Consider the following 14167-nt stretch of genomic DNA (forward strand, 5'->3'; position numbering starts at 1 on the left):
GTTGAAGTTCTAGAATTAATGCTCTTCTTATCTTGATTTTTTTGTCTTTCATTCATTAACAAAATCACTAAATCAATAATGTATATAATTGAGGCTGCTAACTAGCTGTGATTCCATAAAGCCTCTAGAATCTGTTTAAGTAGCATGAACCAGATGGAAAAGTTAACTTAAATAGAAAAAAAAAAAAAAAAAAAAAATGCGTATTTGATAGAATTAGTAGTGAGGTTATCATGAAGCATTTTTAGAAAATGAAAACTCGTTGTGGACAATTGTAAAATTGATGTCTTTATTTGACTTTTGTTGAACTGATGGTATTAATATCCCCAAGTTATGTTTTTAAATATAATTAGACAAGTTTAGTTACTTATATTGATGTTATCGGAAACTATGTTGCATGGTCTTAGATACTAGTATCAAGTGTGGGTGAGTGTCCAAGCGTCAAACCTTCCTAAGCCCTAAAAGGATATTGTGATACGCATCGAAAAGTTGGGTATTGATACGTAGACATGCCTTGAACATTTAAATATATTGCGTATTATGATATGGGAGAGGAAAGCAAGAGATTTTAATCAAGTTAAGTGCATAATGAATGATGATTCTAAGGTATTGGTGAAGGATGAAGAGATTAAGGAATGATGGAAAAACTATTTCAAGAAACTATTAAATGAGGAACATGGAGGTACGTCTATAGGGGAATAAATAGCCAGTAGGTTCTATCGCAGGATTATGAACTTTGAAGTGGAGATTGCACTTAAGAAGATAAAATCAAATAAGGCTTTAGGACCCAATGATATCCCTATTGAATCTTGAAAGTGTTTGGGTAAAAAAGGAGTTGCTTGGTTGACTAGGTTGTTTAGCAAAATTTTGTTGACTAGGAACATGCCAGATGAGTGGAGAAAGAGTATTTTAGTGCCAATCTATAAGAATAAAGGAGATGTCCAGAATTGCAACAACTATAGAGGAATCAAGCTAATGTGTCATATAATGAAAGTGTGGGAGAGGGTGATGGAATGCCGATTGCGAGATATAACAAAGGTGTCAGAGAATCAATTTGGGTTTATACCTGGCAGGTCAACAATGGAAGCGATCTCTCTTTTGAGGAGAGTAATAGAAAAGTATAAAGAAAAGAAAAGAGACATTCATATAGTATTTATCGATTTTGAGAAAGCATATGATAGAGTGCCTCAGAATATAATATGGTGGGTGTTACAGAAGAAAGGGGTGACAAAAGATTACATTGATGTGGTTAGGGACATGTCTGAAGGGGTGGTGACCACTATTAGATCGCCGGTTGGAATGAATTTTCTATTACTATAGAGTTATACCAATGATCTACCTTAAGTCCTTGTCTTTTTGCTTTAATTATGGATGAGTTGCTGAGAAATATTCAAGATGACGTGCCATGGTGTATGCTTTTTGCAGACGATATCGTGTTAGTGGATGAGACTAGAGGAGTTAATACAAAGTTGGAGATTTGGAGAAAAACACTTGAATCTAAAGGATTTCGAATAAGCAGAACTAAGACAGAGTACATGGAGTGTAAATTTAGTAATAGTAACAATGAAAGTCGAGGAGAAGTGAAGATTGAGAACCAAGAACTGTTTAAGAGTGAACATTTTCGTTATTTAGGGTCGATTATCACAACAGCGGGGGAGATTGATACGGATGTGGCTCATAGGATTAAGGCGGGATGGTGTAAGTGAAGAAGTGCGTCTGGGGTACTGTGCGACAAACGAATACCTACTAGACTAAAAAGTAAGTTCTATAGAACGGCTACTAGACCAGCGATGTTGTATGAAACGGAGTGTTGGGCAACCAAGAAACAACATGTAGAGAAGATGAGTGTGGCTGAGATGAGAATACTAAGGTGAATGTGTGGTAAGACTAGACAAGACAGAATTAGGAATAAGTTTATTTCGGAATGGGTAGGAGTAGCACAGATAGAAGATAAGTTGAGAGAGAATTGATTGAGATGGTTTGGTCATATTCAACAGAGATCAACAGAGGTAGTAGTGAATAGATGCGATGCAGTGAAAGTAGATGGAAGTGTTAGGGGACCAGGTAGGCCTAGATTAACGTTGGCTAGCATTGTAAATAGAGATATGGATTTACTTAATTTGACTAACGAAATGGCCTTTGATAAAGTCGCGTGGAGAAGAAGGATTCATGTAACCGATCCCATTTGATGGGACTTAAGGTTTGGTTTGGTATTACGATATTCTGACATAAGAGGTAAATTATTAGGAATGTACTTGGAATAAAAAGGGATTTAGGGAAAAATGGAGATTTCAATTTCTCATCAATATTATTAAGTTTTTCTTACTACCAAATGTAAGCTGCTTCTTCGAACGTTGTTAAAATTAGAGAATCCTACTTTGGGTGTGAGTGTTGACACAGTTATACTAGGAGGAATAGAAGAGTCTGTGTAACATTGATTGCGAATATATTATAAATTAGTGTATTGTGTGAAAATTGAATTTGATGATTTTGTGTGAAAATGAGTGTATTAAAAATAAAAAATGCTAGGGATGCCAAAAAAACTACCAAACACACCCATGTGAGTATTGTATAGAATTTTTTATAGTGTTTTTTTGGGTCCCTAGCATTGCTCATTAAAAATATGGCATTGATGATTTTTGTTGAATGACCCCACTGCATGATTTTCATGGCTATGCCACTTTTCTTTGCCTAGTTGCTAAGAAGCACTGACACTTCTAAAATGGTGGCGTGAACGTGTCGTGCACCTGACGCTAGTCGGACACTTCGCAGCATGTGTCGAACACATGTCCAGCATGTTCCATTATTTTTAAAATTTTGTTAGACTTGGACACATTTTGGAGTTCGGACACTTGGGTGACATTACATGTCCATTGCTTAGACACTCATGAAACCTATTAAAGAACTATTTTTTTTTGTAAATTTGTACTTATTAATCCCTCCTCTTTTAAATTCTAGAAATTAGTTTTAAGTTATTTTTTTTATTATCTTTAAATGAAACTATATTTTTTGTGCATATTCCCTACGTGTTGTGTCTTGCATTTTTTTCAAAATTGTTGGGCGTGCTTTGAATTGCAGAATTGCTGTTTTGGAGAGGATTGTTATCCCTAGTAGGAGGTTCCTGCAACGAAGGAATGGATCAACTATTACGAATGTATCTGTTAAGATGTTTGTTGGAATTAGTAAATATAACTAGATTAAACGGAGTTTGTCTGAGCTAATATCTTAGATTTAGCTTATATTAAACATTTGTATGATGTTGATAAGTTACCTGTGACATTGCAGCTTACAAACTTTATGACATAGTGGCATCATTTTGTTGGGTCCTAATATAAGTTAATATTGGTATCTTTTGGCAATATCATATATTAACATATGCCCCTTGAAGAGTGCAGACAAAAAATGGCAAAAATCTTGAAATATGTAAAAGGATTTTTTAACTTGTGCTCTTAGGGCTCATGTGAAGAAGCTTAAAAAGATTGTACATTTTGCATGAAAAGTGAGTGTAATAAAGAATGTACAATCTTTTTAAGCCTTTAGGGCACATGTAGCAAGACCCTATGTAAAATACCTGAAACAGTGAATATTTGTAGCAGTAAATATGTTTACTCAATGTGCTTTCGGGTTATCTTAACTCTATCATAATTTGTGATTGTATTGAATAAAATTTGGATCCTTGATGACCACGATTATTGGAGAAACCTTTATTTTTAATGCTGTGGACACTGGATAAAATTTTCCCTTTTACCTTCAACAGTTTCTTTTTTCTGTTACTCATTAAGCCAATGTAGATTTCTCCAAGGACAAGAAAAATTAGAACTGAATATTTTTCTGTTCTCTCAAAACGTACTGTTATCAGTGAGTTCTCTGTCATTTCCTGGTGATATGAACCAAACCCAGATAGAAATAACACAATACATTTCTTCTGATAGTTATCATGTTAGGTAGGAGTTAAGCATCAGATGAGATGTAACACTGTAGGCAATGTTACAGTTAGAAAACTTACAGAATCATCTCAAACTCTAGAAGACTTATTTATACGTCAAAGTTTTATCTAAACAATGTATTAAATAACAAACCTATTTTGGACCATATTGATAAGGCTACAATATTGCGTATTATGCTTTAGTATCTCAAATCATGCTTGATGGAACTTGAGATGAGTAAATGGATTCTAATAGAGCCTTTCCCCTTATTTTCTGGATTCTAATAGTTTCTAGATTTGGTCTATCTGCAGATGCCATTGCAGTGCTCTTGTTGTTTGGTGCTGCAAACTCTCCAGCGTGTCACCAGAGAAGCTGGGATTGATAAGCAATTCATGTTCTATAAATTGGAATGTTCTTCATCAGTTTTTCCAAGAAAACGTATCCTCTGCTGTCACTTATAATATAGTTTCCACTTCATGCATATGCAGCTCTCTCTCTCTCTCTCTCTCTCTCTCTCTCTCTCTCATAAGCCGCTTATGTTTCTTGTTAACATTATTTGATTTCGTAATTTTAATTAGATGATCATACCCAACTAGCTAATTGCTTAAGAACTTCCGTTTGTTATTGTTTTGATGCCTTGACTTTGACTTTGTGATGTTTTTGGATGTTATGGAACTTTGTTATTTTTCTTTTCTTGGAAAAGAATTAATGCAACTTAACTTACTTCAGATGTATTGAATTCTTTGAAGCCCAGTTTCTCTTGTGCCAATGTTCTTTTTAAGGATATATTTGGCTTATCTGATGCCACTCTTAGTGTTCTGTCAAAGCCATGCTTCCATAGCACTAATTGCTGTCTCAGTAACAACAAATGCCTGTAAGTGGAGCAATAGCTTCAATATAAACTTGATTTTGCATTACCATACATTATTTTTTTCACAAATATATGAGTTCTGGTGTGTACTTCGGTTTATTTGATCCTCTTCTTACTTTGGGGTGTACATAGGCATCATAGGCTCTGCATAAGAAAACTTATGCGGTATACACTGTTACGACCTATAAAGGAGAAAAATAAATGAGATGGTTTTCATGTAAACTGTGGAGAAGTGGTTTGGAAATACTCTTCTGATCCTGGGGGACGCTCGTGATCTGCTGATAATCACTTGAAAAAGAATAAACACTCCGATCAGGGGTGCCGGAATTAGCACTCCGACGGACAAGTCAGTCTCAACACTCAAGATTGCTTGTATTCTAAGTTAAGCACAACAATTCACACATACCTCTTTCTGGCTGATGTTCTTCTATTTATATCCTTTCTTCCTTGGGCCTCGTGATTAGGTCCATTTCCAACTACCTATTTGGCATATTTTGTAGTAGGCCGATCTTTACTCGGCCCCTTGCTTAATCGACTATTTGGCCGAGTAAAGTTGGATTTGAGTTTGCGGGCTGATGCCGAGTGCCACGAATTCGGATTCTCCCAGGTTTGACTATCCGGAATCCCTATGACTCCCAATATTCGGCCCCCACATAAACAATGCCGAGGTGAGGTCCCGTTGAAAGGTTCATATTGTACATCATTCTTTAAGATTGTTAAGTATGATATATATCATGGGGGCATTTTTTCACTTGCATAATTTTGTTCATCATTTCCTAGTGAGTGGCAGAAGTGCTAGTAGAACTCAGTTGTGGTTCTGAGGTTCTAAAATGGGGAGGGACAGTCAAAATAGACACAGGTTGGACTGATATGACAGAAGTCTCAACATGCTGAGACTGGTCTATATTGGCCAAACTATACTACTGTTTTTGACTTTGTGTTCTAATCAATTCTTTTTGGCGCCAGATATCACTCACTTGTTAAATTGCTTAAAAATCTCATACACAATGCTCGGCGTTGCCAACATTTGAGGTTATTGGAAAAGCACTGTTCCATTCTATCCTCTGATCAAAATACTGAAGGAAGAGTTTGCTCCATCTTTGAGGTTAGTATTCCTCAGAAGACTGTGTTATGTTTGTTGTCGTAACAGAGGCAATATAGTAATAGTATTTCCCAGAAGACTGCTATGTTTGTTGTTGTAACAGAGGCAATATAGTATTTTTATACTCTTCGAGGAATGGTGGGTTCCATAAGATTGAGGACTGTAAAGTTATCATCTCTCTCTCTCTCTCTCTCTCCTTTTTTCTTTGGTGGTTTCTTTATTTTTTCTGTCAGAATGTCTTGTCTTGTTCCTCCGATGGTAATTTTTTTCTTCTATAGTAATGTTCAGGTTTTGTTCAAATAGTTCTCAGCTAGGCATGTTTGAACTACTCCATAAAAAATTCTTTTAATTTTTTCATTTTATGTAATCTTATGGATGTAAGTATTTATCAGCTTTACGAGCACCTGACCATTTTGTCTTTTCATTAAAAATGCAGCAATGCCTCATAAACTATATGTTAATATTTTTATTCTGCTTTGAAGTAGAAAGTGTAATGTTTGTCGCATTTGGGTCTCAGGGAAATAAATTCCAAACAAATTCACTTGGGAAACGACATGCCAAGGTTCTACAGCAAGCAAAGTTACCACTTGATAAATGTAGTAGTTTGGAGACCGACCATGGCAAGAGAACTCCTGAAACAAGTGATCATCAGTCTGTGCCAAGTCTATCTTGTTGTACAAAAAATCAAGTGGTGTCATTTATCTGGGCTGTTTGCAGGAATATAGTTCCTCCAGATCTGCTTGGGACTACTTCTAATTGGAGAATTTTGAGGAGGAACATCTCCAGGTTTGTTCGGCTTCGAAGATTTGAAAAATTCTCTTTAAAGCAGTGTATGCATAAGTTGAAAACATCATTGTTCCCTTTGCTGTCAAATAAGCACTCTTCATGCTGCTCGAATGATTTTGTGCTAAAGCACACAAAAGTGCAGAGTGCAGATATGCCTAGAAAGTGCAGTCAAGTAAACAATGTTGCTGATGCTATGAAACATAAAATTGTAGAGAAATGGATCTTTTGGTTGTTTTCATGCCTAGTAGTGCCCTTGGTGCAAGCAAACTTCTATGTCACGGAAAGTGAGCGTGGGAAACAAGATGTATTTTATTATCGAAAATCAATCTGGAAGAAGGTTATGAACTTGAATGATCAGATCTATCGTCCAGTAAATGATGCATCAGTTAGAAACATTATAGGAAAAAGGTCATTTGGGTTTTCAAGGGTTAGACTTCGTCCAAAAGGAAATGGAGTTAGGGTTCTAGCAAATCTTAAAGCATCATCAAGGATGCCAGTAAAAGAACACTCTTTGAAAGTTCTATCCTGTGGGCTGCTGGGTAAGTTATCTTTGCATCCAAGACATGTTAAATACAACACTTTCAAGTCTGTGAACAATGTGCTTCGTGATTTGCATGCTTTCCTAAAAGGTTTACAGATGAAAAAACCAGAGAAGCTAGGCTCATCAGTATTCGATTACGATGATGTTTACAGAAAGTTATGCCCTTTCTTATCAGTTTTGAAGAATGGGTCAACAACTGTGCCTTCTGTATTCATTGTTGTCTGTGACGTGTCTAAAGCATTTGATTCTGTTAATCAGGATAAGTTGCTCAGTGTAATGAAGGATGTTATAGAGAATGATGAATGTCTTTTAAAGCTGTCTCATCAAGTTGTCTGCACGAAGAAATCTTTATGGGTTCGTCAGAACATAATCCTAGCAGACCAAGATATCAGCATTGGGTCTACTAAATTTACTTCTGCTTCTTACCATTCATTGCATGGCATTCTTGTCAATCAGGTATTTTGATTGAATTGCTTTTGGATATCACCCATTCTGTTTTGTACTTTGTTTTTGTTTCTATTAGATTTTCATAATTTATAACCGCTTTTGGTGAAGTTGATGTTGTACTGCTCTTTGATATATATTATATATATACACTACTGCAATTTGTATTTATATGTTTATGATATTATTTTATTTAGAGCAAGATCAACTTATACCTGCTGTAAGAAACACTTACATCCTTCCATAACTTTTGTTGGATTTGTTAGATACACGTGATGCAACATCTATTGCATGGCTAAACAAGTATGAAGTCTAAGGGTCTCACGATCATGAAGAAGCTTTTTTGGTAAAAAAAAAGTGTCTATGGTAGTGTTTAGTAGTTAAGTGGATTTTAGTAATTTCATGATTTGCTGTACATGGGCTGTGGGAGTTGGCCATAGGTTTTCTTTTGGATCAAGTTATTAAATGGATCATTAATACTACGTCTAGAATAGTCTTTGTGGTGAAAAGGGGTCAATTTTTTATTTTTTGATTTCATAAAAGGGTTGGAGTAAAAATGGAAGTCATAGTGATAGCTGGTCTAGATTATTCGTAGGTACCCAATACTCTTAATTTCTAAATTTGAGTCCTAGTCCTTGTAGGAGTTAGAGAGTCTTTAACCTATAAATATATATAATTTCAATAATTCAATGGAGTCGATATTATGGAAATTGGAGATTGAGTTGGTGTGAATTTGCCTAACTCTTGCAAGGGTGAAACACCTCTTTCTCTCTTCTTCTCTTTCTCCTTTGTGCACATACCAAAGCTACTATTTTTGGATTATTATTTAAACCCAAAACCCTATCCAATGAAGCCCAAATCAACCCTAATCTCTTTTCCTACCTATTGGTTTTCAATTTAATCATTAAAATGCTAAATTACTTTCTGTTTCAGCCTTTAAATAGCCTCTATTCTGAAAATTCAGAAAGATCTCCTACATCAGCATGCACTTATATGTTCAGTGTGCATGATCAACATGAGAGTGGCATTCAAAGCTATAGTTGGGTTGATAAAAGATTAATCCATCAAAAAAGGTTCATAAGGGGTGTAAGGATAACTTTTACATCCAGTTTAATAAGTTTATCCTGCCCGATATACTTAAATGTCACTTACATGTGACAAGATAACCTATAATATTCCAGAAAGCATCTAATATAATGTTTCAATTAGATTGCTGCAAAAAATAAATAAATAAAATAAATAAAAATTGTTTACCTGTTCGTTGATGGATGGCATCACATACCCATATTCCTAGCATCATTTTCTATTTGATATTGCTCTTCATAATATGGATGCTACAAAGGTTGGTTGTAATGCTCCCAAGGACGACTTAATGTATACGAGTCAAAAAAATTCTGTCCTAGAACTGTAATCAGCTATCAAGCACAAATACAAGCATGAGATACGAATATGATGCGATACAAAAATAACCTTAGAAAGCAAGATATGGATTATATTTGCTAATCTCATGCATTTCCAGTTCAGGCAACAAAACACTACAGTCAACCCTGCCTTTCGTCTCGAACAAAGTTTTGGCCAATACCCTGTTTCAGACATTTTGCTTTATCTTAGTCATTTCTGGTCAAGTACAGCGTTCCGGCTGTGTCCATACCTAACACAGCCCTCCATAAAAATATTTTTTTGTATCCTCACTGTTTCCGCTTATTAATTTTTTTGAAAATCACTGTGTCCCTGTGTTGGTACCTGTGTCCGTGTTTGTGCTTCTTAGCTGGTCATCAAGGAACCATAAACAATTATGAATGGAGTGATGGACCTTCGCTTAGAAAATAAACACATGCATGACCAAGGCAAATTCCAACCCTCTACCGTTAAAGCCTATATATATATATATTTTTTGATCGGCGAAAGTTAGTTGTAGTTGTTAGATTAGCACCAATGGGAGTTAACCTCCCCACCCTTGCAAAGCACCAAGTGCTTGCCTTCTAATTCAACTTCTCCTCCGGGACTTATCCTTCTACTATATTGACTTGTCCTCAACTAAGCAAGGCTGGGATTGAGATTTTCGAAAGAATAGTTTACCTTTTTGAAGAAGCTATGTTTGTCTTTTAATTTACTGCTTCTAATATTTCAGGGTTGGAGCAGAAAAATAAGGAAGGAAGAGCTTTACTTTAATTTAAATGAGCATGTGAAGCAGAATGTGCTGCAATTAGATAAAAAATATTACTTGCAACATGTTGGTATACCCCAAGGAAGTGTTTTATCTTCTCTGCTTTGCTCTTTTTACTATGGGCATCTGGAAACGAATGTAATACTTCCATTTCTTGAGAAGAATCCAGAACCTTCTACTGGATATATGTCAGAGAGACATGACGATTATGATGCTTCTGCTGAGGTCAAGAGAAGTGAGTCCCCAGTCATCACGTCGTCTCCTAAATATATGCTATTTAGGTTTATTGATGACTTTCTTTTCATATCAACCTGCAAGAAGCAGGCTGCCAGATTCTTCTCCAGGTTGCAGAGAGGCTTTCGAGAATACAACTGCTACATGAATCAGGAAAAATGTGGCCTAAATTTTGATATTGACCAGAAATCAGGGATTACATCAAATCGGGTGCACATGGGGGACGACGGTATCACATTTCTTCGATGGTGTGGCTTGTTTATCAATTGCTGCACTTTAGAAGTTCAGGCAGACTACACAAGGTAACTCCCTTTCTTATTTGACTAATGATGTAGTCTTGCTTGTTAAAATCTTACAATTCATGATTTGATGCGAATTTCAAGCAAAACGTTGGTTTTGATTTCCTTAGTTGAATCTTAAATTGAGTAAATCTTATGATTCATTGTAGTTCACTGGGATTCGTTACGATTCACTTTTAGTTTTGTTTGCTTAATGCATGAAATGAAACTGTCATTTTTGCAAAATAGAAAAAGAGATCAATCAATTATATTATTATAAATAGCTTTATATGTAAATACATGTATGCAATTTTGTTATATTGATATTTATTTCATTTTAAACACTGTACTTTTAAATGTATATACATATATATAATTATAGATTATGCTAAATAAAGTGAATTTTACAATTCACGATTCACTATTTAGCAAAAACGATTCATGTTTTGATTCGCGACTTGACAACAGTGGATAATGATATGATTATGATAGCAGTTAGGCGGTGAGTTTATTGGGATTTTTTATATTGATCTCAGTTTTGTCAGATCAACAATGTCTTGCTACTGGCTGAAACTCAGACAATGCAACTATAATTCACAAGAATTAATGAAAATTAGCAGAAAATTTCTGAATAACAAGAAACAAACTCTGTAACAAGTAGACTGATTTAACTAAAACATTCCTACATTCATTGTGAAGAGCAGTGATATACAAATAGCTATGAATTCTCATGGAAATATGTAGGTCGTTTGGCTACTCCAGTGTCAAAAAAGACAATGTACAGTTATCAAAGTAAGAAACTATAAATATGCCAAATTTGATCACATCACATTTGAACCACCCAAAAGCTAACTAATCTTTTTCTTGCATACTACTGTTATATTAACTCTAAACATATGAGTATTTGGGGAAACATATCTTTTAGGACGTACATCTAGATATAAGCATTGAATTTGATTATGATATATTTTTGTTTGGCAAAAAGCTTGATGTTTATAAGCTTCAAGTAATTTTTGTCTAATCATCCAAATGGTAACCAATCTTTTTCTTGTGCATTGTCATACTAACTCTAAACGTATATGAATATTTGTGGAAACATGACTTTCATCAGATTCATATATCTTAATACTGAATTTGATTATGATTGTTTTATTTGGTAAAAGCTTCTGTTTACAAGCTTTCAGTGGTTTTTGCCTCGAGATGTTATTTGAAGAAGGAAAAAAGAAAGAGAGAAGAAAAAAATAGAGGAAACAAAAAACAGAACTTTTAAAAAGAAAAGATCTGGATGTTATATTATTGTGCAATTGGTTTGACAGATTAATGCACAATCTACCTTCATTTTAAATGTAACTCATCTTTGTCTACTGATCAGGTATCTGAATTTCCATTTAAGTTCAACTCTTACTGTCTGCTGGCAAGGCAAACCAGGTCGTCATTTGAAGGCAAAGTTGTGTGATTATCTGCGGCCTAAATGCCATCCCATATTCTACGATTCTAATATCAATTCAGCAGTTGTTGTGAGATTAAACATCTATCAGGCTTTTCTGCTATGTGGAATGAAGTTCCATTGCTATGTCTATGACTTGTCTGATATTTGCAGACTCAACACAAAATCATATATAGGCATTATTGAAGGGTCTTTGAGGTATGTACTTAATTGTTACCTCAACATTCAGTACACCTTTGTATTTTTAATTAAATACTTTCTTTCTCAAATGACGTTAAATTAAGCGTTTTGTGTTGGCCAATCGGCTAACCATGTATACTTCTTTAGTAAAGTGTTTTCTTGTTTGAAACTACCCAGTTCTAAGCTGTATAATTCAATTATCAAAGCTTATTTCTAAGAACCTTTTTTTTCAAAAAACAAATAAATAAATAAAATGCTTTGGCATTTTGCTCTGTTGATTGCTAGGTATATGCGCAAGCTCATAAAGAAAAGGATGCATTCTATGGATGTTGATTCGACTTTCCGCCCTATTTTTCAAGTGGAGAAGGGAGAAGTTGAATGGCTTGGACTTGTGGCTTACATCCAAGTATTGAAGAGAAAACAATCACGGTACAAGGGATTGTTGTCTTTGTTGAGGTCTAGATTGATAGCGCAAGAGAAGGCAAAATGTGTTTCTTCTATTCTGAAAGATGCAGTTGACGATTCACGTTCCTCTGTGATGTGGAAAATCATGTACTAGATCTAGAGACGGATAAAGTAGTTGTGTTGATTGACTTATGTTTCACTCTGAATGAAGAAACTTGTAGTTTTGAGCATTTCCTTGGTTGTCTGCCTTTTGATTACCTTTTTCCTCTTATATTTCATAGATTGATGCTACAATGCTTGAACTAAATGTTAGATGATCTAAGGGGAAAATTAATCATTTTGTATTATCCGACGATCAAACAATTTCCAATCATGTTCCTTGTGAAACCTATCATTCATATGACATACAAAAAGAGACTCTAGAAATGTGTACCTTTCTCTTCTAGTAAGATATGTTGGGCTTTTTTATTTCAGTTTATTCTTCTTTTTAGTGAATTTTGAAAAATATTATGTCAAATTTTTGTACTTCTTGTATTTGCACAAAAGAATTCGAAAAAAAATTAAAAAATGAGACAAAAGATAAAAATAAACTATTTTATTTTATTTTATTTTATACAATTTAGCTTCTTCTTTTTTTAATGTTTTTTTTTTTGGTTCAAAATTAACTCAATTTTTTAAGAAAAATAAAATTTAGATTCATTTAATCAAGATGGACTTTTAAAAAATCATAAAAAATGACTATAATTTTAGCGAGGTAAGAGCAACTCTAACGGTGAGCATTAGAGTTGTTATTGCAATAAAATTATTCGGAATTCACTATTAATTTTGGGATACATTGTCTTGAATTATTTGGTTGGAAATGATATGTATTTCATATTAATTTTCTCATGGGATTAAATGTCTAGAAATGATTATCCTATTGAATCTAGTGTTTGATTGGAACATTATGAAGAATGATAAATGCTTAAAAGACTGTTTTATCCTTTTCAATTATTTACAAAGTAATAGCAATATTAAACCCGTCTTTAATATTTTAATTTTTTTAATTAAATAAATAAAATATCAAATTTATTTTAAATAATAATAATAATTAAATGATGAAATTAAAATAGAACATCAATAGAAATTTACCATTTAAATTTAATACATAATTAATTAAAATACTTAAGAGTGTAAATATGTTATTTCACCATTTAATTTCTTGGGATACGTATCCCACCAATTATATCAAGGCTTTTTCCATATTAAGCCAATTTACTATCTTAATTCCCAAACTAGGCCTAGTTTGGACAGAATTCCCAAACTAGGCTAAAGCGTTATTACAAATCACGCTTTCACTATTTGGAGCAGAAAATTTGATGAATAGTGAAAGCGCTATTCCAAACCACGCTTTTAATTAAGAAAGCGTGGTTACAAACCACACTTTTAACATAAATTTGTTTTCTGAAGAAAACGTGGTTCCAAACCACGCTTTCACTGTGCATATTGTTTTAAATTTTTTTTCTGAAGAAAACGTGGTTCCAAACCACGCTTTCACTGTGCATATTTTTTTCTTAAGAAAACGTGATTTGAAATCACGCTTTCACTGTGCATTGTTTTTGTTAAGAAAACGTGATTTGGAATCACGCTTTCACTATTTGATAAATGAAAGCATGGATTGAAACCACGCTTTTAATACTTATATAAAACACCCAAGCCCCCTCATTTGCAATCACGTTTTTTACACTCACGTTTTTTTGACTCTCGCTCTCCCTCTGCTCTCAGACTCTCACTGTCACTGTCGCTCTCC

General features: G+C 34.2%; 1 protein-coding gene across 9 annotated transcripts in view; it reads left to right on the plus strand.

The window, feature by feature from the left end:
- The window catches only part of LOC114290267 (telomerase reverse transcriptase), a 33555-nt gene extending 20751 nt beyond the window's left edge, over window positions 1-12804 (plus strand). For 8 of the 9 annotated variants that reach the window (XM_082910425.1, XM_082910431.1, XM_082910426.1 and 5 more), the window contains 7 exons: window positions 4235-4361; window positions 4653-4797; window positions 5761-5899; window positions 6414-7679; window positions 9799-10370; window positions 11719-11991; window positions 12259-12804. In XM_082910425.1, the coding sequence (XP_082766551.1) occupies window positions 4235-4361; window positions 4653-4797; window positions 5761-5899; window positions 6414-7679; window positions 9799-10370; window positions 11719-11991; window positions 12259-12532 (2796 nt within the window). In that variant the 3' untranslated portion in view covers window positions 12533-12804. The remainder of the gene's footprint in view (window positions 1-4234; window positions 4362-4652; window positions 4798-5760; window positions 5900-6413; window positions 7680-9798; window positions 10371-11718; window positions 11992-12258) is intronic. The other variant, XM_082910427.1, reaches the window with a different exon arrangement.
- Window positions 12805-14167: the final 1363 nt, after the last annotated feature.

The sequence above is a fragment of the Camellia sinensis genome, chromosome 15, assembly GCF_055761805.1.
Source record: "Camellia sinensis isolate YWXY chromosome 15, ASM5576180v1, whole genome shotgun sequence".
Taxonomy (NCBI): domain Eukaryota; kingdom Viridiplantae; phylum Streptophyta; class Magnoliopsida; order Ericales; family Theaceae; genus Camellia; species Camellia sinensis.